Genomic DNA, 20,446 nt, shown 5'->3' with positions numbered 1-20,446 from the left:
GGGCAGAGCGGCGCGGGCGGGCGGAGGCGCGTGCCGGCCCCTGGAGCGCGGGTCGCGGAGGCTGCCTCTGCCACGCACGTGCCGCCGCCACCGCGCTCTGAGCACCCGCCCCGCCGTCGCTGTGTCGCCTCGGGGCTGCCGGCACCATGCACACGCCGACCTCCATGGGTCCCGGCGAGGCGCGCGCGGTGAGTGGCCGCGGGTTGCGGGGCCAGGACGCGAGGGAGGGCGGGGCGCGCGGGGCCTCGCTCTGGCCGCACCTTTGGGAGCCCGGACGCGTTGCAGCGCCGGGCGGGGCGGCGGCCGCCTGGGGCTGGGCGGGGGCGTGTGCCCCGCGGCACCCTCCGCAGCTTTGTCTCGCGCCCCCGCAGCGGCGCCGCCCGGGCTGGGGGCGCGGGGCTGTTTCCAGCAGTGACGTCACCAGCCGGGAGGCGGTGACCATTGGGCGGGAGCGGCTGGCGGGAACGCGGCACGCGGGCGGCGGGGCGGGGCTGTGGGAACCCGCGCTGCGGGTGGGCGGTCCCAGGGGAGCGGGGCGTGCGGGGCGCCTTTCGCCGCAGCTAGGCTCCGGCCGTCGCGCCCCGAGGGCTGCGGGAGGTCGCTCGCTGGTCCTGGCACCGGGTCGTCGCCAAGCGCGCACCGCGAGGGTCGGAGAGCCTGGGAGCTCTGCGCCTTCTGCTTCCTCCCCGCTCGGAGTCCCGTCTGTGACTCCACAGATTGTCCGAGGCCCCGGGAGAGCTGCCTCCTTGCGGTGTGCCTGCGGGGACCTAGGGGGGACCTGAGCTGGACCGGAGGGTTTGACGCCTGGAAGTTTCTTGCAGCTGAAAAGAGCGGGTGCGACCCCTGGGAAGACAGCCTCCTGGGTTGCGGGGACCTTACAGATGCTTCCTCTCACCCCTCCCGCCACTAGCCTTGAGGCATGAAGGTGTGACATGTCCCCCAGACCAGGAACAGGCTTTACACTCATGGGCCCCCCAAGTTCTGCTCGCCGGGGCCAGGGGGGTGGGGAGGCTCTGCACGCTGCCCAAAACGCACCCGCAGGGAGCGCTCCCGGTGGCTTTGCCAGCTCAGAAGAGCCGGCCCTGGTCTCAGCCCACCAGAGAGCTGGATGGAGGCGGTGCCCCTCCTCCCGCTGTGATTAGCCCCTTTGGCTCCCGCCTCTGGAATTAACGGCTAACTAATCAGTGACCAAAGAGCATGAACTTTATATCAAGAACCTTTCTAAGAATCAGGGTTTTCTGTGGAAAGGGCTTGCCAGCCACACCCAGTCATCAGAACGTTGGCATGAAAGCAGAATTGTCCGAGCGTCCTGTTGACATCTCTCCCTAGAGCGGAGCGCACTGTGTGTGCAGTGCCGTGTGTGTGTGTGGCGTGCGGTGCGTGTGTGGAGTGCCGTGCGTGTGTGACGTGTCAGTGCAGGCTCCTGTGCGCGTGTCCGCACGCCTGTCTCTGTTTCCCGGGGCTGAGAAGCCGTCGTGTCGCCCGCCTTTAGGTCGACATCATGGACATCTGCGAATCCATCCTGGAGAGGAAGCGGCATGACAGCGAGCGGTCTGCGTGCAGCCTCTTGGAGCTGAATGACATCGAAGCTGTCGAGGCTCTTGTGTGCATGAGCTCCTGGGGTCAGAGGCCCCGGGCGGGCGACCTGTGGAAGATGAGACCCCTCACGCCTATGTCTGACTCTGGGGATGTCGCCACCCCTCTGCTGGTGGACGAGGCCACACCCGAGCTGCCCAAGGACCTCCATTCCTTGTCGACGCTGGTAAGAGGCGGGGGGGGGAGGAGAGGTGTGTGCAGTGGCCAGCGCGCCTGGAATACATGTGCTGAGGGACGCGCGGGCAGGGTCCCTGGGAGGCTGGCAAGCAAGGGCACGGCCTCCCCTGTGGAGGGTCTGAGATGAAGCTGTGTTTTGTCTTTCGGAAACATGTTTTTCCATGGATCGACCACAGCTTGCAGCCACAGGGCTAAAATGTGCATAGCACAAAACCTACAGGTTGATTTGAGAAAGCAAAATGTACTCATTTCCCTGGGCAATTGCAGGGTGGGGACCAGGTTCCCCCAGATGACCTAGTCCAGGGTCAGGGTAAGTGGGTGGCGGCTGGGGAAAGCCTGTGCGTTGGCACCAGACACCCTGAGTTGGTGGGTGGAAATACTGGCCTCTGCCTCCCGGTGGCAGCCAGCTTCTGGCTTGGGGGAGTTGGCTGCCATCAGGCACTGTTTCCTGTTTCCTTAACTTGCCGCGGCTCCGACATTGCTGGGAGAAACGCGCCTCAGCTCGGAAGGCGAGAGCTGTCTGCTGCTCACGGAAGTGAACGTGGTCACCTAATGGCCGGGGCTGGAAGCTGGCGCTGGAAAGAGACCGCGGGAACCGCTTGGAGAGGGATGAGACGGGCCGGGCGTCCGTAGCGAGGACGGCAGAGTCTGGCCTGGCTGCGGAGCCCCTCAGAGCTCTGGGCATGAGGCTCTTCCCGGGAAGGCTGACAAGCGGGAATTGGTGGGGCGGTACAGAGAGGCTTGGTTTAGGCAGGCCACCGGTTAGAGCAGCGGTTCTCCACCTGTGGGTCGCAACCCCTTTGGGGGTCGAACGACCCTTTCACAGGGGTTGCCTAAGACCATCGGAAAACACATACATAATTACATATTGTTTTTGTGATTAATCACTATGTTTTAATGATGTTCAATTTGTAACAATGACATTGGGGGTCACCACAACATGAGGAACTGTATTAAAGGGTCACAGCATTAGGAAGGTTGAGAACCGCTGGGTTAGAGCGTGGCCTCTGGGCGTCATCGCTCTGACGGGTTTGCCTGGCCTCATCTCGCAGGCGCTGGCTGAGTGTGTATCAAATGAGAACCACTGGGGTTTCGGAAACATTTCTGAGGATCCCCAGTTCCTGTGGAAAGCTCTCCCTTGAGTGCCAGTTTGTTTTCTCATCAGAGTCCTACTGCTCCCATCGCCCGTTTCCGTCACTGGGCGGGCCCAGGAGCGGCACTGGTTACACCGAGCACAGGGATAGGTTTGGGAGGTCAGGAAAGCGGGGAGACCAGAGAGTAAAGGCTTAGACCAGTTGTTTTAAAGGCGTCGGGAGCATCCCGGTCAAAGTAAACGCCTTTTAAAATGTAACCAAAGCAGCCTTTCCCACAGTCTTGTCTTCCCCCCCCAGTGCATGACTCCTCCTCAGAGCCCTGACCTCATGGAGCCATTGGCGAGAACACTCGTTCCTTCCCAAGCACCGGACTCCAGAGCACGCGTGGCCGTGGTCGTGGCCGTCCCCCCAGCCTCTGCGGGGGCAGCCAGCGCCCTCAGCCGGAGGGAGGAGAGGATCCTGCCTGGTTTGAAGCCAGAGTGGCTGCAGCCGGCCCCTGGCGCCCCCTGCAGGGCTGTGGTGGCCAGTGCCACCCACCACGCCCTGGGGAGTCCTGCTCCCGGCCACAGTCCTGCCTCCCAGCCTCCGGACCACAGGGGAGGAGCAGAACCGCTTCGGGGACACGCGGAAGCTTTGCGGGACGCGCACCCCAGAGACACTCCCCTCACCGTGAACTCAGGGCCCCGTCCGCCTTGCTCCAAGAAGTCTGGCGACTGGATTCCCTCCGGTCAAGGCCAGCAGGAAGGTCGGCCAGTTGCGGTCCCACCCTGCTCACCAAAGAACTGTGAAAATGACCTGCCCGGGAACACCACGCCTCTCATTTCTGTCCCCGTCCCCAGCCCCCCCGTCCTTTGCCAGATGGTCCCTGTGACTGGACAGAGTGGCGTGTTGCCAGCATTTTTGAAGGCACCTCCCCCCGTCTCCCCCGGGACTGTCGCACCCATTCTGCCCCAGGCTGCTCCAGGGCCCCAGCCGGTGCTCATGGGACCACCTGTGCCTCCGGGAGCTGTGATGCTGGTGCTGCCCCAGGGGGCGCTCCCCCAGCCCGCCTCCTGCTCCCCGGCAGGTGTCATGGCTGCGGGGAATACCAGGTTGTTGCCTCTGGCTCCGGCCCCCGTGTTCATCGCCACCAGTCACAACGGGGCCCCTCAGGCAGACTTTTCCCGAAGGAGGAACTATGTTTGCAACTTTCTGGGCTGCCGGAAAACCTACTTCAAAAGTTCCCACCTCAAGGCTCACCTCCGCACCCACACAGGTAAGTGCGAGGCAGGTGGGCATGGGGGCGCGGATCCATGTCAGGGAACCTGTCTGGGTTCCTAGAACACGGCATCGGCTCACCCCGTGCACAGAATGTGGGCGTCCTGTGGCGGCGACCCTTTGATAGCGTTTAGGGTGATGCTCACGTGGCCCCTTTCTCTTCACGTGGCCGTGGGCATGCCATTCTCTCTGCGTGTTGGAAGCTGCACCCCCATTCAGTAAACATCAGTGTGACTTAGGGTTACTGCGGGGCAAGATCTCTCCAGTGTGTGGGAAAGCTTGAACTTCTGGAATATTTGAAATGTGAAGGAGAATAGTTTTCTTTCGGGAATATGTAGTTTTTCATTCAGAAGTCACACAGAAAGTGTAATGCCTTAGCGGTCTCTTTATGTCTTAGCTGCATTCAGTAGCATTTTCTGCGAGGATGGGAAGTTTCTTTGTCCGTTAGGAGAGCCGCTAGCCACACGCCCTTGAAATGTGGCCCGTGACTAAGAGACTGAACTTGACGCTTTCGTTAGGTTCACATTTACGTAGCTGGGGCTGGTGCTGCCGGGCTGTAACAGGTGTGCGGCCCCCGGCGGGTTTCTGCCCGGGTCGCTGAGGGCGGGCTCTCAGGTGTCCGGGGCACGCTGCTCTCTGGGTCAGTGTTCTGTCGTCTTGTTCTGCAGGGTCCTGTGGTTGAGCAGTCGGCTTGTTAAACTCGCCTTTCGGGGTTCACGCACACACACGCACGCACACGCACACAGGCAGTGACAGGCTCAGGTTCTGCAGTGAAGATTGCTCCGTAAACTGGCCCTGAAATCCCTCCCACCAGCGTGTCTGCTGCTGGCCTGTGGGACAGCAGCGCAGACGGGCAGGGTCGGGGGGCGCGGAGGGAGAGGGCCCTCCCGGGCACACGGCAGCTCTGAGGGGGCAGCTCCTGCTGGAGCATGGAGCAGCCTGGCGTTGGCGGGCGTTGCAGAGGGAGCTCTAGGCCTCCACTCTGCGGGCGGGCGGCTGATTGCTCAGGTGCAGGCTCCGAGCCTGGCCCGCCAAGCACCTGCCTCTCCGCCCTGACCTTCCCGCCCCAGCTCCACATCCTGCCCTTCACCCGCCACGCTCTGCCCAGCTCTCCTCTCTGAAAACCCAGGAAGGGCCTTCCCAAAGCCCTTCTTACACGTGTTTCCTGATCTCATTCCTTCCTGACCCGGGTGGCGTACTGTATGTCCCACCACACTTTTTCTTCGTGTTTTAGTTTCTTATGTACTTGACTGACTGGATATAAAGTCTTGGTGTCGCCCGTCCGGAGTGGCTCAGTGGTTGGACATTGACATATGAACCAGGAGGTCATGGTTCGATCCCCGGTCAGAGCACATGCAGTCAAGCAATGAATGCATCAGTGAGTGGAACAACAAATCGATTTAGAGATACAACCACCGTTCTGGCTCTAAAAATCAATGTTTTAAAAAAAGAATACTAAGGAAAAAAACCTTCCCCTTACCACAAGCTAACAGTTGAAGAGTTATTTTTTTTAATATATTTTATTGATTTTTTACAGAGAGGAAGGGAGAGGGACAGAGAGTTAGAAACATCGATTAGAGAGAAACATCGATCAGCTGCCTCCTGCACACCCCCTACTGGGGATGTGCCCGCAGCCAAGGTACATGCTCCTGACCGGAATCGAACCTGGGACCCTTCAGTCCGCAGACCAACGCTCTATTCACTGAGCCAAACCGGTTAGGGCATGAAGAGTTATTTTTATTTAAACGTAGCTTTTGAAAGATTGGCAATCCTTGGGCCCTGCCACATTACAGCTCAGGTGTGGCAGGAAGAAATGCATCTTGGAAGATTTCTTGACTTCTGAGTGACCCAATACCAGTATAACTGTCCTAGATTTTGAGGAACAAAATTTAAAAACAACACGGGTCAGCCCTAGCTGGTTTGGCTCAGTGGACAGAGCGTCGGCCTGTGGACTGAAGGGCACATGCCCGGGTGGCAGGCTCGATCCCCAGTAGGGGGCATGCAGCAGGCAGCCGATCAGTGATTCTCTTTCATCATTGATGTTTCTCTCTCTCCCTCTCCCTTCTTCTCTGAAATCAATAAAAATATATTTAAAAAAAATAAAAACAACACAGGTTAACCTGTGCGATAGGTGCTGAGTGTTTAGTTTTCTGTACTGTGTGTTTTCTCGCCGCCAGGGGAGAAGCCGTTCAGCTGCAGCTGGGACGGCTGCGATAAGAGGTTCGCGCGCTCGGACGAACTGTCCCGCCACCGCCGGACACACACCGGGGAGAAGAAGTTCGCGTGCCCCGTGTGCGACCGGCGCTTCATGCGCAGCGACCACCTGACCAAGCACGCCCGGCGTCACGTGACCACCAAGAAGCCACCTGGCTGGCAGGCAGAGGTTGGCAAACTGAACCGAATCGCCTCGGCAGAGAAACCCAGGAGCCCGCTGGTGAGCAGGCCGGCCTCGGCCTGAAGGGCCGACAGGGAGTCGCCCATGGGAACTTAACAAGGCTTTTCAGGGAAGGACGGACGGATGGTTCTCTCCCAAAACCACTGTCGTGGGGGCTGGGGAAGAGCAGAGGCTGGTTCTGATGAGCGTATGTTACCTGTTCTCTTTTTGGTTGAGACCCTGTTCAGTGTCTTTTGTAGTTTCAGAAGTTTTTTACAGAAATGGAAGAAAATTTGACGATCTAAATCACCAGCATTCAAACATTTCGGCAATAAATTTTACAAAATCTGGATTTTTACAGCCTTTCTATTCATGTTTTGTAGAAACGAGACAGGGTATGACTTTATACTGTTTTTTATGAGAAGATTTATATTGTTGGTACTCCGATGACCAGTTTCTAGATAGGTGATTTTGCAGTCTTTTCAGTGGTCCACGTTTTTATAAGAACCCTTCTTTCAGTAACCTTGAAGCACTATTCAGCCAGAAAAAAAAAATCGCAGGTTTGTCATCAGGCCTTTTAGAGCCAAGAATTGTTTAGAATCAAACTGGTTGACAGGGTCTCTTAGAGAAATGCCGCTTTCCTCTGAAAGTGTGGCAGGCAGCTTCCTCATGACATTCTCCGGGGACGCTCCAGGCAGCCATCCCTTCGCAGCTGTAGCCCAAGGATCAAAATTTTGGTTACATAGAACTAGTCGCCTGTGTCCGCGCTGTGACTTTTGCAGGATGTACCCAGAGGATGACTTAAACACACTCCACAGACAGACAGACAGACACCCTGTGGTCAGGGAGCCTCGGTAGGATCCGTCTGTGCTCTGTGGAGAGCACAGCATTCGCAGTTCCGTGTTTGTACCTCAAACACCGGGGCAAAAAAGAAGAAAAAAAAGATGCTGTAAGCACGCAACCCAGCTGCCCAGTTGTCAGGGTCTTACTGTGGCCTCATCCGTAGTATTTTTGTGGGCAGAGCAACTTCTTAGAGCAGCAGGGAGTGGTCTCATTGGTGGGAGGAACTTCCCACCCAAGTACAGGTCTGTACTCTGCACACGCAGGCGAAGGTGCGTGCAGGCGGCGGCCCAGCCCAGTGGTCCGGCTCCGTGATCCATTGAGAACTGGAGGAAATGCAAGTTATGCTGAATGGCAGCAGTGCCAGCCAGCTGCCTTTTCACTCACGGTGTTTGAAGGAAACTGATCACACAGAAAACTCGTTGCAATGGGGGTGTTTTGCAGTCCGACAGGAAGTAGACCGCGGGCACCGACGTTGAAGCTGTGAGCACAGGCCCTCGCTCCACAGCGCCTGCCCCTGGGGGCACCAGAATCCAGGCGGCAGAACGTGCGAAGGAACGGAGGGATGGTGTCCATTGTGCCGGTGTTCAGAGTTTGGCTTTGCCTCTTGGGCCTGGCATTTACCTTTATTAGAAGGATGGTAAGGTGAGATGTTGAATAAATATAATGAGGTTCGTGCAAGAGAACAATTAGATGCACACAGCGCCGGTCCTCTCTCTCCCACTCATACCTTTAAATCAGCATGAACACTCTGTGCATGGCCGAGGCGGCATTAAGTTTGCGTATTTTCCTTCATTATGCAAAACTGTTAGTCCTGCCAATGTGGTGGTGGGTCCCCAAGGTGGAGTGCTTGCTCGCGCGTCACATGGAATGTCATGCTCTGAGCAGCGTATCTAAGGAGACAGGCTGCCCGTGGTTTTGACTTGCGCTTCCATTCCTGATCGGATGTAGAAATGCCTCCTGGAAACAGACTTCCGTTGCCTTCTGTCTGTCCCTGAAAAACGGCAAGTTGGGAAACAGTTTTGTCTGAAGTATTCTGTCCTGAGAGCCACCCTTGGTTGGTTCTGCGTGGAGCCCCGCGGCAGGCGGCTCTGGACGCCCTGGCGGAGCCTCCCCCTCCTTCCCCCGTGCGGCCCGCCCCCCAGTGCACTTTATTTCCTGAGCACTTTTGCTTGATCTTTTTGACTTTGAGCCTTTTAAGTGGCTTCAGTAATAAAATTTGAAATGTCTTGGAATTATGTTTCCTGTACACCAGACTTTGACATCTAATTTAAATGAACATGTGTGATGTAACTTTTTTCTTTGAACTGCATAAAACTTCTTTGATTTGCAAACTGGACTTGTGTCCCATGTCATTTAACTGCCCCAGTGCCTTCAGAAAATAATTTACCAAATCCAGTGTATATAGGCCCAGCCTACGCCTTCTCTCTGTTCCCTGGGTTCCGTTCCTCTCCCGGGCCCCCCAGGTTCCGTGGAGGGTTCTTTCTGAAAGAACGGTGTGAAGAGGCAGCTGCCGTGTGGGCCGATCTGGTGCTGGGTCTGGCCCTGGCAGGACCGTGGGTGCGGGGTGGCCCCGTGCCCCTCCTCCTCGAGCTCTTCCTGTGCCAAGAGGGGGGAGGGAGGGAACCTCACCCCCCACCCTCAGCCCAGGCTTTAGAGGTGCCACAGCGCCAGTCTTCACTCCTGCTCCTGGGGTACGGTCTCTCTTGCACCCACTTGGGCTGGGATTTGCATCCACGTCCCCTTAAAGGAGCCGCTGTGGATGTTGCCAGGGACGCGTGGGTTCCGGTCTCAGCCCTCCTATTTGTCCAAAACGACCAAGCTCCTCTAGTGACATCTCCCCAACACTAGATTTTCTCACAGGTGACTCCCTTGTCTTTGAAAAGAACAGCAAGCCCTGGCTGGTTTGGCTCAGTGGATAGAGCGCTGGCCTGGGGACTGATGGGTCGGGTCCCAGGTTTGATTCTGGTCAAGGGCACATGCCTCAGTTGTGGGCTTGATCCCCAGTGGGGGCGTGCAGGAGGCAGCTGATCAATGATTCTCATCACTGATGCTTCAATCTCTCCCTCTTCCTTCCTCTCTGAAATCAATAAAAAATATATTTAAAATAAAAAGTAAATAAATAAAAAGAACAGCAAGCCCAGCTGGCATGGCTCAGGGGCTGAGCATCCACATATGAACCAGGAGGTCAGGGTTCAATTCCTGGTCAGGGCACATGCCCAGGTTGTGGGCTCGATCCCCGGTGTGGGGGTGCAGGAGGCAGCCGATCAATAGTGCTCTCTCATCATTGATGTGTCTCTCTCTCCCTCTCCCTTCCTTTCTGAAATCAGTAAAAATATACTTAAACAAAACAGCAAGAATACCCTTCAAGTTCTTCAGGTGCAGCTAGAGTCACCCTGGCCTCCGCTCTCACTTGACATTCAGTCAATCCTCTTGGCTCGGTGCCTTCCAAAGCCACCCATCCTGGGATGTGATGGTGGCAAAGACATGCAGGTGTGATTCGTGGGCCACGCGGATCCTGGTCATGTGTGTGCATGTGTGTGCAGGCGTGCTGGGGAGGCGAGATCCTAATAGGCTTTGCACTTGGCCATCCACCTAGAGGCCTCCAACTCCAGCCCTTTGCCTCTGGGAGGCGGCCACAAGTTGGTTACTCAGCTTTGTGACTTTCCTGCTGACTTCCCTCTGTCTCCAAGGTCCTATTTCCCCGCCGCAACATCCACGGCGCCTTTGCTTTCAACCTGCCTCTCTGTGAGCGACTTTTAAAATGAGGAGCTTGAGACATGTTCTTAACAGCTGGGCGCCATCCTGGGAGAGACACACTCAGTCCTCTGTCGGGGGGCTCTCTCCCCGAGAAGCCGAGAGTCCCCAGGTGGCCCTGAGCGGGCTCGGAGACAGGCGCCCCGTCCCTGGAGATGAAGAGAGAAGACGCCACCAGCCGAGGGCCAGGCGGGGAGGTGCGCTTGCCCGAGGAGATGACACAGCGTGGAGCTGGGGGCTGGGGCTCCCCCTCGGCTCCCACCCAGCTCTGGGGAGCCGCCCCAGGGCCCCCTTCTCTGGACTCCAACACTACAGGTCTGACCCACCACTAGTAACAAACTTTATTCCAAATCTAATCCACCTGCTAAAAGACAAGGCCCCTCATGACAGGGATCATAGCACACCTACCCCACCGTCTGCCCGGTGTCCGTCCGTCCATCCATCCTTCCATCCATCCGAATAAACTTTAAAACGAGGACTATGGAGACAATGGGTGTCACGTGCCTGGCACGGGGGTGCACCCAGGGGGCGGCCTTGGCGGGGTCGAGGGCTCTGGCTGTGAGAAATGGAATGTGAGCTTCTTTGGGAAGACGCATTGTGCCCTGGCCGGTGCTCGCTTGGCTGGGGCACTGCCCTGGGCACCGCACGGCTGTGGGCGCGATTCCCACTGGCCCCGGCCCTAGGTTGCGGGTGGGTCCCAGGGCGGGTGCGTGTGGGAGGCGGCGGACTGCCGCTTCTCTCTCACTGATGCTCCTCCTCCCTCTTCCTAAAATCAAACACCTGTGGGTGAGGACGGACCACCATAACATTAAAAGGAGCCTCTGTATCACTAAAATAGTAACGGCTTTAATCGTCTTGTCAGAAGAGAGGGTTTGGGCGTGGGGAGGGCAGCTCTGGTTGGGGGGTTCTGGGCCACCCCCCGGACCCCCGGGCTCCGGCCTGACTCGGAGAGGAGACCTCCGAGCTCTGCACCATCTGATCACAGAGCCGAGTTCAGGGAAACGCCCGCTTGCCCGACGGCACGGGCTGTGGTCCGTCGGGTGAGATGCTCGTGCGCTTGGCGGGCGACGCCAGGCAGGCCGAGCTGTTGGTGGTAACCGCGAGACCAGCGGGGACCGCTTCCGGCTCCGGCCGCCACGTGCCCCTTCGCGGGCGGCCCGCACCAGCGCTCCGGGGGGGCCGGTCTCGGGGCTTCCGGCCCACTCCTCTCCCTGCGCTTCCGCTTCCGGAGCAGCACACCTGGGCCACGCCGGAAGTCCCGCCTCCCCGCCTGCCCGTCAGGCCGCAGTCCTGGCCCTGCCTGTGATGGAGGGGCGTCCTGGGCAGGCAGCCTGGTCTCTGTCAGTCTCCTCCGGCCTCGCTGCTGATGTCTGCTCCCTCCGCCGGGGAGGCCGGGACCAGGCCCCGCAGCACCGGCCAGGTGAGGGCCGGGGGCCCCGCAGGCCTCTCCAGGCGGGCGGTTCCTGTGCCCGGGGTGGGTGGGAACCAGGCAGGCAGGGAGCTGGAACCCTGCGACCCCAGTTGTCAGAGTGGGCAGAGCCTCCAGGACCCCCTTCCAGGGAGGGAAACAGGCCCCGCGGGCGGGACCCTTTGGGAGGCAGCCTCCTGCACAGGCCCCATCAGCCCCGCTCCTCAGGGGCGGCTGGGACCGGTAGAAATGCGGGCTCGGAGGCCCCCCGGCCCCGCCGAGTCAGAATCTGCATTTCATCTCCAGGACATTCACCTGCGGAACTCAGGCGACTCCCGCCGGCCGGCCGCCCGATGACCACCTCCCGGCAGCAGCACGCAGGCCGGCGGCTGGCGAGCTCCGGACCCTCTGATGGGGGTGGGAAACGGCTTGAAAGTCCGTGCGTAGCTGCCCGTGGGTAGCAGCTCAGCTCCAGCTCGCGCCCGGGACGGGCAGGGTGCACCCCCAGCCCAGGTCCCCGGAGGCCGGTCCGGCGGGGCCTCAGGGGCAGTACTCCTGCTCGATGCTGGCCATCAGCTCCTCCTCCGAGCAGTCGTACAAGATGACCGACCGCCTCTCCGGCCTCTCCTGGCTGCTGCCCGGGGCTCTGCGGCCGGAAACAGACACGGTGTCAGGAGGCGAGGCTGGCGGTGGGACTCGGTCTCTCTCCCGGGGAGCCCATGGCCCCGCCAGGGGATTCTGCTCATCCCGTGACCAAAACCAGGAAGCCCGGCCCTGGGGACACCTTCCGGGACCCCCCTCTCGGGAGCAGGCCTCTGCCCCTGCCTGCAGCGAGCCAGGGCCCAAGTTCCAGGCCCAGTTCCGGTCCTGGCTCCACCACTTACTAGCTCAGGGACCTCTTTTTCTCTAAAATGGAGCTGTCTTCACAGGTTCCTTCTGAGGCAGAAATGAGGTAAAATGCATGGACAGCGTGTGACACAGTCTTGCCCTTGGCAAGTGTTGGGGGGGGGGGGGGCGCCACAGCCATTGGCCTGATGCTCCCTGACCCGCCCCCTCTGGGGGTCCCACAGGAGCTGCTGCGGGGGACAGGGTGGGGCGGCCCCACAAGCCGACCTGAGGGTGAGCCGAGATGCTGAATGCCGTGTGTCTAGCATGGACCGTGGCACCTGGAAGTGCTGGGCAGAGAGGTCCCAGCAAAGCCCCTGATGCTTCCTGTCCCTGCTCTCCCCTCGGGGCTCGCGGAAGGTGGCCAGGGCAAGGCATTTGGAATGGGGGGGGGGGCACCTCACAGACCCCAAGGGCGCCAGGGTCTCTTGAACAAGCCAGAGGGGAGCAGGAGTCCCAGGGCATCCGTTCTGGGTCCTCAGCGGACCCCTTCCAGGGGTTAAGTGTTTTTTCCTGGGACTAGAGGGGCCCATCTGTTCCCCTCTGGGCAGTAAACTTCTAAAGGCCAAGGTCAGTGTCTCATCCTGGGTGACGGTGAGGCTGCGACCGGGAGGGGCGGGTCCGGGACGCCTGAGTGACTGGGTCAGGGCCTTTTTCAGGAGGGTCACAGCTGCTGGGACTGGGAGGTTCTGCACTGTCCCAGGGCTGGGGCCTGCCCCCCCCCCCGCGTGCTCCCCCCCTCCCCAGGCAGAGCTTTGCATTCTAAGAGGGAGCTGTGGGGGGGATGGGGCCCTGAGGCTGTGGGGCAGCTGGAGCCCACGGGAGAGCCGGAGTCCGGCAGCAGGTGACTCCCGGACTTACTCGGACGCGCCGTGGCTCTCCGGGGGGTCTTCCGCTCTGTGCTCCGGGGACACCTTGAGAAGGACAGAAGGAAGAGGCATCAGAGGGTGACCGAGGGTGACCGGTGGCGAGCCTCCCACCGCCCCGGCTTTCTGTGACACCGATGGCCACCACGTTCAGCCCAGGGCTGAACACCATCCCCTGTATGTGTGTACGGTCGGCCCTCCGTACCCGCGGGTTCTGCATCCAGATCCAACCAACAGGTCGAACATAGAAAAAGCAGCTCACGTTGCTGACGTGCACGGTGTAGTGAGGCTGCAGTGGTTGTGTTTGCAATGAGCAGAGTCAGGGTCCCCCCCCCCCCCCCAGCAACACAGTATAACGACTGTTTACACAGCGTTTGCATGACATTAGGTGTTATATGTAACCCAGCCAGGGTCTAAAGCAGGGGTGGGCAAACTTTTTGACTCAGGGCCACAATGGGTTCTTTTTTTTTTTTTTTTTAATATATTTTATTGATTTTTTACAGAGAGGAAGGGAGAGAGATAGTTAGAAACATCGATGAGAGAGAAACATCAGTTAGCTGCCTCTTGCACATCTCCTACTGGGGATGTGCCCGCAACCCAGGTGCATGCCCTTGACCAGAATCGAACCCGGGACCCTTCAGTCCGCAGGCCAACACTCTATCCACTGAGCCAAACCAGTTTCGGCCACAATGGGTTCTTAAACTGGACCGGAGGGCCGGAACAAAAGCATGGATGGAGTGTTTGTGTGAACTAATACATGTTAACACTGCTGCTGGTGAAGGAGTGGAGGGGAGAGCAAGAGAACCCTCCGCTCTTTCGGCTCCACGGCCGGATAGAACAGCCGAACGGGCCGGATCCGGCCCGCGGGCCGTAGTTTGCCCACGGCTGGTCTAAAGTATTTGGGAAGTTGTGCGCAGGTTGTACACAAACACTGCACCATTTTAAAGAAGGGACTAGAACATCTGAAGGTTGTGGTGTCTCGGGGGCCCTGAAACCAACCCCCATGGACACCGACGGACGACTGTACCACTTTTCTTAAGAAAATTCTTATTTTTCCAGTTTACAGTCAATATTATTTTGTATTAGTTTCAGGTGTACAGCCTAGTGGTTAGATAATCATCTTTTACAAAGTGTTCCCCCTGATCTTTCTAGCACCCGCCTGGCACCCATACACAGCCATTACTATTACTGACTACAGTCCCTATGTTGTACTTTTCATTCCTACGACTGTTTTGTAGCTGCCAGTCTGCACTTCTCAATCCCTTCACCTTTCTCACCCAGCCCCCACCCTCCCCTCACCCAGCAACCATCACTTTGTTCTGTGTGTCTAGGAGTCTGTTTCGGTTTTGTTTGTTTATATGACTCTTTAGATTCCACATATAAATGAAATCATATGGGATTTGTCTTCCTCTGGCTGGCTTATCTCACTTAGCATAATACCCTGTGTCCATCCATGCTGTTGAAAACAGTTAAGAACTCATTCTTTGCCCTAACCAGTTTGGCTCAGTGGATAGAGCGTCGGCCTGCAGACTCAAGGGTCCCAGGTTTGATTCCCGTCAAGGGCATGTACCTTGGTTGCAGGCACATCCCCAGTGGGGGGTGTGCAGGAGGCAGCTGATCAATGTTTCTCATCGATGTTTCTAACTCTCTATCCTTCTCTCTTCCTCTCTGTAAAAAAGATAAATAAATATATTTTTTAAAAAATTTTAAAAAAATAATGCTGCAGTGCACATAGGGGGTCATGTATTCTTTTGAATTAGTATTTTAGGTTTCCTTGGCTGTTTACCCAGAAGTGGAATCACTGGGTCATAGGCAGATCGGTGTTTAGTTTTGGGGGGAAATTCGTACTGTTTCCATGTGGCTGCATTCCCACCAGCAGTGCTCAGGGCTCCTCTCCTCCGCCTCCTCCCCAGCGCTGGTTGGCTTATGGGTGACAGCCATTCTGACAGGTGCGAGGTGACCTCTCATGGTGATGGGACCATATGTTCTTTATGCATCTTGTTTACCCGTCCGCCGATGGACACGGGGGTTGCCTCCGCCCTCTGGCGGTTGTGACTCACGCCCTCTGAACATGGGTGCACAGGACTCCGTGTGAGACGGGCTTCCAGTTCCTGGGCCTGGATATATTCTCAGGGGCCACAGGGAAGAAAAACAACACTTCTGCCCAACAGTCCTCCAGCCGTTTCTGTGAGGCCACCCTCAGTGCCCGCCGGTCAGTTTCTGCTGGGCCCAGCTTTTGCCATCGCCTGGGATGGCTTTTCCCTTCGCCACCAGGTTCTGTGAGGGGTGTTACAGATACAGTTTCTCCCGTCAGGAGCACAACGGGGCGGAAGAGCACAAGGTTGGAATCAGACTCTGCACCGGCAGCCCGGCTGGCCGCCTCGCGGGGCAGGGGCGGCGCGCACACCATCACTCCCGTGAACTGGACACCCTAAGGCTGCGTCCAGAAGGTAGGCACACTCTCCTCAGTGATTCCCCGGCCTCCACGCCGACTTGGCCTCTGATGGGCGATGTTAGGCGCCCTCCCAGACATACAGCTTGCAGAAGGGGCAAGGGGAGCCTGGATGGGAAGCAGAGACACAGCGGCCCCTGGTGGCTGCTCCACAAGTGTCCGCCACAGACAGCTGGCGGGCTGCCACCTGGAGGTCAGACAGCTGGACACAAGGAGGGCAGAGCCGGGCCGGGCGTGGGAACCTGGCTGAGCTCAGGGAGGGCGCTGTGTCTGGGGCATGTTGTCACTTGAAACCCTGCCCTACATGGTTTGGCTCAGTGGATAGAGCGTTGGCCTATGGACTGAAGGGTTCCGGGTTCGATGCCGGTCAAGGGCACAGGCCTGGGTTATGGTCTTGATCCCCAGTGGGGGGTGTGCAGGAGGCAGCCGATCAATGATTCTCTCTCATCACTGATGTTTCTATCTCTCTCTCCCTTCTCTGAAATCAATAAAAATATATTTTAAAAAATAATAAACCCCACGGAGGCTGTGTAAGACCACACCCCACAGGAGGAGGGGCTGAGTAAGATGGCCTCTGCAAGTCTCCTCTGGCTCTCCTTACAAGTAGGGTGCATATTTTTAGAATAGTGAAATATCAACAGTTAATTTTTAGCAAATCCACTACGTATCTTACCAAAATGTATTCTATCCTTCTTCTATCTAAAGAGTCCTCCCCTTAGCTCTTGACACTTTTATATGTATATACAGGGTGGGGCAGAAATAGGTTTACAGTTGCTCGTGTGGAAAATAATACAATAAATAATAATACAGGGAAAAAACTGTTGCTCGTACTCACAGCTGAAAACCTCCTTTTGCCCCACCCTGTGTACGCACACACCTGTCAGTGAGATATGTGATCACACAGAACAAGTGGCAGGAGTCTGAAGGATACAATTGGGTAGGTTTTGACATGTGGATACACCTGTTAACCCGTCACTGCAATGAAGATACTAAACGCGTTCTTCCACTCTGCAGCCTACCTCCTTCCCTCCCACCTGCCACCTCCACCTCCCACCTCCACCTTCCAGCTCCACCTCCACCTCCTTCCCTCCCACCTGCGACCTCCACCTCCCACCTCCCACCTCCACCTCCCATCTCCACCTCCTACTTCCCACCTCCACCTCCTACTTCCCACCTCCACCTCCGGGTACCTCATCTCTCAGCCTCAACTGATTTCAACCAAATTTCGCCAATCCGGTTCAGCCCTCTCACCACCAGAGGGAGCTTACAGGCCTCCCAGGCAAGCAGAAGCTGTGGGCCCAGGGGCACCTCTCTCAGAGAGCTGCTTTACAAGTTGCTAAAATGACAAAGGACTTTCAAAAGGAGGCTCTGACGCTGAGATCACAGTCCTAGGGCCTCTGCCTCCCTCCCAAGACCTGGCCTTCAGGAACATGTTTCCAAAGAGAGAAACTCGGGGTGACCCACAGACGCTGAAGGGGGCGGGATTGGAGGAAAGTGACAATAAATGACGCTCACATAGTGTTTTGTCACTTGATAAAGCACATTCACACTCTGGTCTGTGTATCTCAATGGTTAGAGCAACAGCCCCTGCACCAAAGGGTCGTGGGTTCGATTCCCGGTCAAGGGCACGTACCTGGGTTGCAGGTTCGATCCCTGGCCCCAGCCAGGGCACCTGCAGGAGTCAACCAATCGGTGAGTCTCATATTGATGTTTCTCTCTCTCTTTCTCTCTCCCTCCCTTCCACTCTCTCTAAAAAATCAATGGGAAAAAATATCCTCGGGTCAGGAATATCAACACAAAACAAAAAAGCACATTCACATATATTTTCACATAATTCTTGCAAGCCTCCAGCCAATGAACACTCACTGAGTGCTTAGCTATACTCGTGCTCCACCCTGGGTGTGCTCCCTGACCAGACCCTCGCTCCCAGAGGCAGCCGACCTGGCCTGGCTCCTGGTCTGGGAGGTTGTGTGTGTGTGTGGCGGGGGGGGGGGGGGGGGGGGGGGGCGGGGTGCTTGGGCAATGGCCCTGCTAGGCCCCAAGGCCTCTAATGTGAATGCGAAGCACCCCTCGGCGGCTGCTAAGGTCCCTTCATCTTAGCCATCTGTGGTCCTCAACTCTCAGGACACCCAAGGGGCCCGAGCCAGTTTGGCTCAATGGGCAGACTGGAGGGTCCCGGATTCGATTCCGGTCAAGGGCACGTACCTCAGTTGCAGGCTCGATCCCCAGCCCCAGTTGGGGCGCACAGGGGAGGCAACCAAGCGATGTGTCTCTCTCACATCGACGTTTCCCCCTGTCTCTTCCCCTCCCTTCCACTGTCTACACATGGACGGAACGATACCTTCAGGTGAGGATTAACCAAAAACAGAGAAACCAACGGGCCCTGCCCACCGGCTCTCGGCAGAGCCCAGCCACCCGAGGTGGTGGCCTTGGGCCAGGGCCGCCCTCCCTGGTGACGGCTCCTGGTCCTCAGGCCCGGGAGCATCTCCATCCCGGGCAAAGCACTGCTGACCCTCTCACCAGAGTCCGGTTAGGGCTCGTCCCAGCCCCGTGGCAACTCGGGCTCCTGGGCCACGTTTTTGGCAGCATCTTTTGGGGTAGTGCACACCCAACGACGTCCTGTCCACTTCATTCTACACCTTCCCATGCCCAGCACTCTGCGGCCACCTCCCCACCCCCCCACCCCCCCCACCCCCCACCCCCTCCACCCCCGTCTGGCATCTGGCAAGGCCCCACAGGCCAGCTTCCTCCGACCACGGACAGCAGCCAACACCCCAGCCACCTGTGTCCCCGCCACCAGGCCGCCATGGCCTTGCACACGGGGTTCTCTCTGGCCCAGTGCTCCCTCCGCCTGTTTGCCTGGCTCATGCACAGGCCCCCCCAGCCTCAGGTCGAGCCTGTCCTGGAAGGCCGGCTGACTCCTCCAGGGCTCAGCTGCTTCTCCTGCGGACCCCTTTTTAAGTTATTTTTTTATTTTTGTTGATTTCAGAGAGGAAGGGAGAGAGAGAGAAACATCAATGATGAGAGAGAGTAACTGACCGGCTGCCTCCCTTATGCCCCACACTGGGGATGGAGCCTGAAACCCGGGCCTGTGCCCTGACCAGGAATCCAGCCGTGACCTCCTGGCTCAGAGGTCCACGCACAACCCCTGAGCCAGCCTCGGGGCCCTGCAGACTCTACACAGACCCCAGACCACACTGCCCTCCACTTCCTGCCTGCAGATCGCCCTCCGTCCCCACCATTAGACCGCGGGCTTCCTTAGGACGGACAGCGGCCATCTGCGTTCCTCTCCAGCACCCACAGCTCCCCCCGCCCGCACACAGCGGGAGCCCGAACAGCACCTGAGAAGGGACTGGAAGGATGAGTGAGGCGGCCCTGCCCGGGAGCGGCTGGTACCAGCAACTTGGCGGGGGCGGGGGGGGGGGCATTTTGTTTTCACACCCAAGTTCCCAAAGCGCGGGAGAAGCGGACGCTGAGCGTTGCTTCCGTGCGAGCGCAGAACCCCCCCAGCGTCTCCCCCGGCTCCGCGTCGGTGTTACATAAGCGCTGATGCAGCCTTGGGGGCCCTGCTGGGCAGTCCAGCTGCTGAGCTGCAGCGGCTCGGGGGCAGCGGGCGGACGGGAGGCCCTCGCCCCACCCTCCAGCGGCTTCAGGACCCCGCTGCCCAGGGCTGCCCGGGAGGGCGCTCCCCTCGCCCGGCTTAGGCGGCGCCTGCGGGTGGGGCTGCGGGGAGAGGCCCGCCGGGAGCTGCTGGTGAGACCTTGTCCGCTCCGCTCCGCCGGGGGTCTGCCACGCGGGCATCTGGGAGCCACTGGCTACGGGCCCCAGCGCTTCGCACCCCCTCCGCCCGCACTCCCGGGGCTGCCAAGTGTTGGGGGGGCACCCCGTCCGCTCGCACGGCTGGAAGGCGCTGATGCCGGTGCGTGCTTAGCGGCGGACCCGTTCCCAGGGCAAAGAAAGGCGAGTTTGGGCCACAAGAAAGCCCGAGGGACGCGTTTCTGCCGAGGGAGGGCTGCGCCCAGCACTGTCACCCCGACACGGAGCGGCCAACCAGCACCCGGAGGGGGTGACCGTGCAGGCCTGGGGGCCGGAGGCCTGGGGAGCGCGGCGGGGAGGGCCGGGGCGGCGGGGAGGGCCGGGGCGGCGGCGCACGACACTCACCCGGCTCCCTGCACCGGCGGCGGGTGGGGGGCGCGCCGGGCGCCGCGGGGCCGGCTCCCCCGGGGCCCAGGCCGCCGACTCGGCCAGCAGCTGGTCCAGCAGGCGCAGGGTCTCGTCCCGGCCGTCGGAGGGCGCTGCGGCGCCGGGGTCAGGGCCGGGGTCAGGGCCCGTCGCGCCCGCCGCCGCCGCCGCCGCCTCGGGGACCTCCTCCCGGGCCCCCGCCGTCGCCGAGGCCGGCGGCCCCGTTGCCCCCGTCCCGCCCTCCGGGGCTGCCCCGCCGGACCCCGCTGGCCGGCTGTCGGGGCCGCGGAGCCGCCGCAGGGCCCGGCCGCTCCGGCTGCTGCCGCTGCCCATGGTGCGCCCGCCGCGCAGACCGGTCGCCGTGGGAGCGGCCGGGGCGGGGACGCGGGAGGGGGCGCGGCGGGGGTGAACGGGGAGGGGGGGCGCTGGTTTTGGGGGTGCCAGGGGCCGGGTCGGTCCGAGTCGGGTAGCAGTGGGCGGGGCCACGAGATCGGGGGCGGGGTAACCGGGTGGGGGCACTGGGGCGGGGTGACCGCCGCCTTCCCCGCTCTGCACCCC

The 20,446-nt window shown here is 59.4% G+C and overlaps 2 protein-coding genes across 3 annotated transcripts; one reads left to right on the top strand and one right to left on the bottom strand.

Moving 5' to 3' along the window:
• Positions 1-8,669, top strand: KLF11 (KLF transcription factor 11). Its single transcript, XM_081101428.1, has 5 exons — positions 1-188; positions 1,493-1,762; positions 3,165-4,122; positions 6,302-6,558; positions 7,605-8,669. The coding sequence occupies exons 1-5, from the start codon at positions 147-149 to the stop codon at positions 7,659-7,661; spliced, it is 1,584 nt and encodes a 527-aa protein (XP_080957554.1). The 5' UTR covers positions 1-146; the 3' UTR covers positions 7,662-8,669.
• Positions 8,670-10,919: 2,250 nt separating this feature from the next.
• On the bottom strand, positions 10,920-20,235 carry CYS1 (cystin 1). Of its 2 annotated transcripts, none has more exons than XM_081101346.1 (3): positions 19,868-20,235; positions 13,250-13,302; positions 10,920-12,149 (listed from the first exon to the last, which is right to left on the bottom strand). In XM_081101346.1, the coding sequence occupies exons 1-3, from the start codon at positions 20,219-20,221 to the stop codon at positions 12,044-12,046; spliced, it is 513 nt and encodes a 170-aa protein (XP_080957472.1). In that variant the 5' UTR covers positions 20,222-20,235; the 3' UTR covers positions 10,920-12,043. The 2 variants fall into 2 exon arrangements, with proteins under 2 accessions (XP_080957472.1, XP_080957471.1); XM_081101345.1 differs by lacking the exon at positions 19,868-20,235 and adding an exon at positions 15,261-16,489.
• Between the last annotated feature and the right edge of the window lie 211 nt (positions 20,236-20,446).

This window comes from Myotis nattereri (assembly GCF_964212035.1).
Source record: "Myotis nattereri genome assembly, chromosome: 10".
In the NCBI taxonomy this organism is placed as follows: domain Eukaryota; kingdom Metazoa; phylum Chordata; class Mammalia; order Chiroptera; family Vespertilionidae; genus Myotis; species Myotis nattereri.
This window is presented reverse-complemented; position numbering and strand designations above follow the sequence as displayed.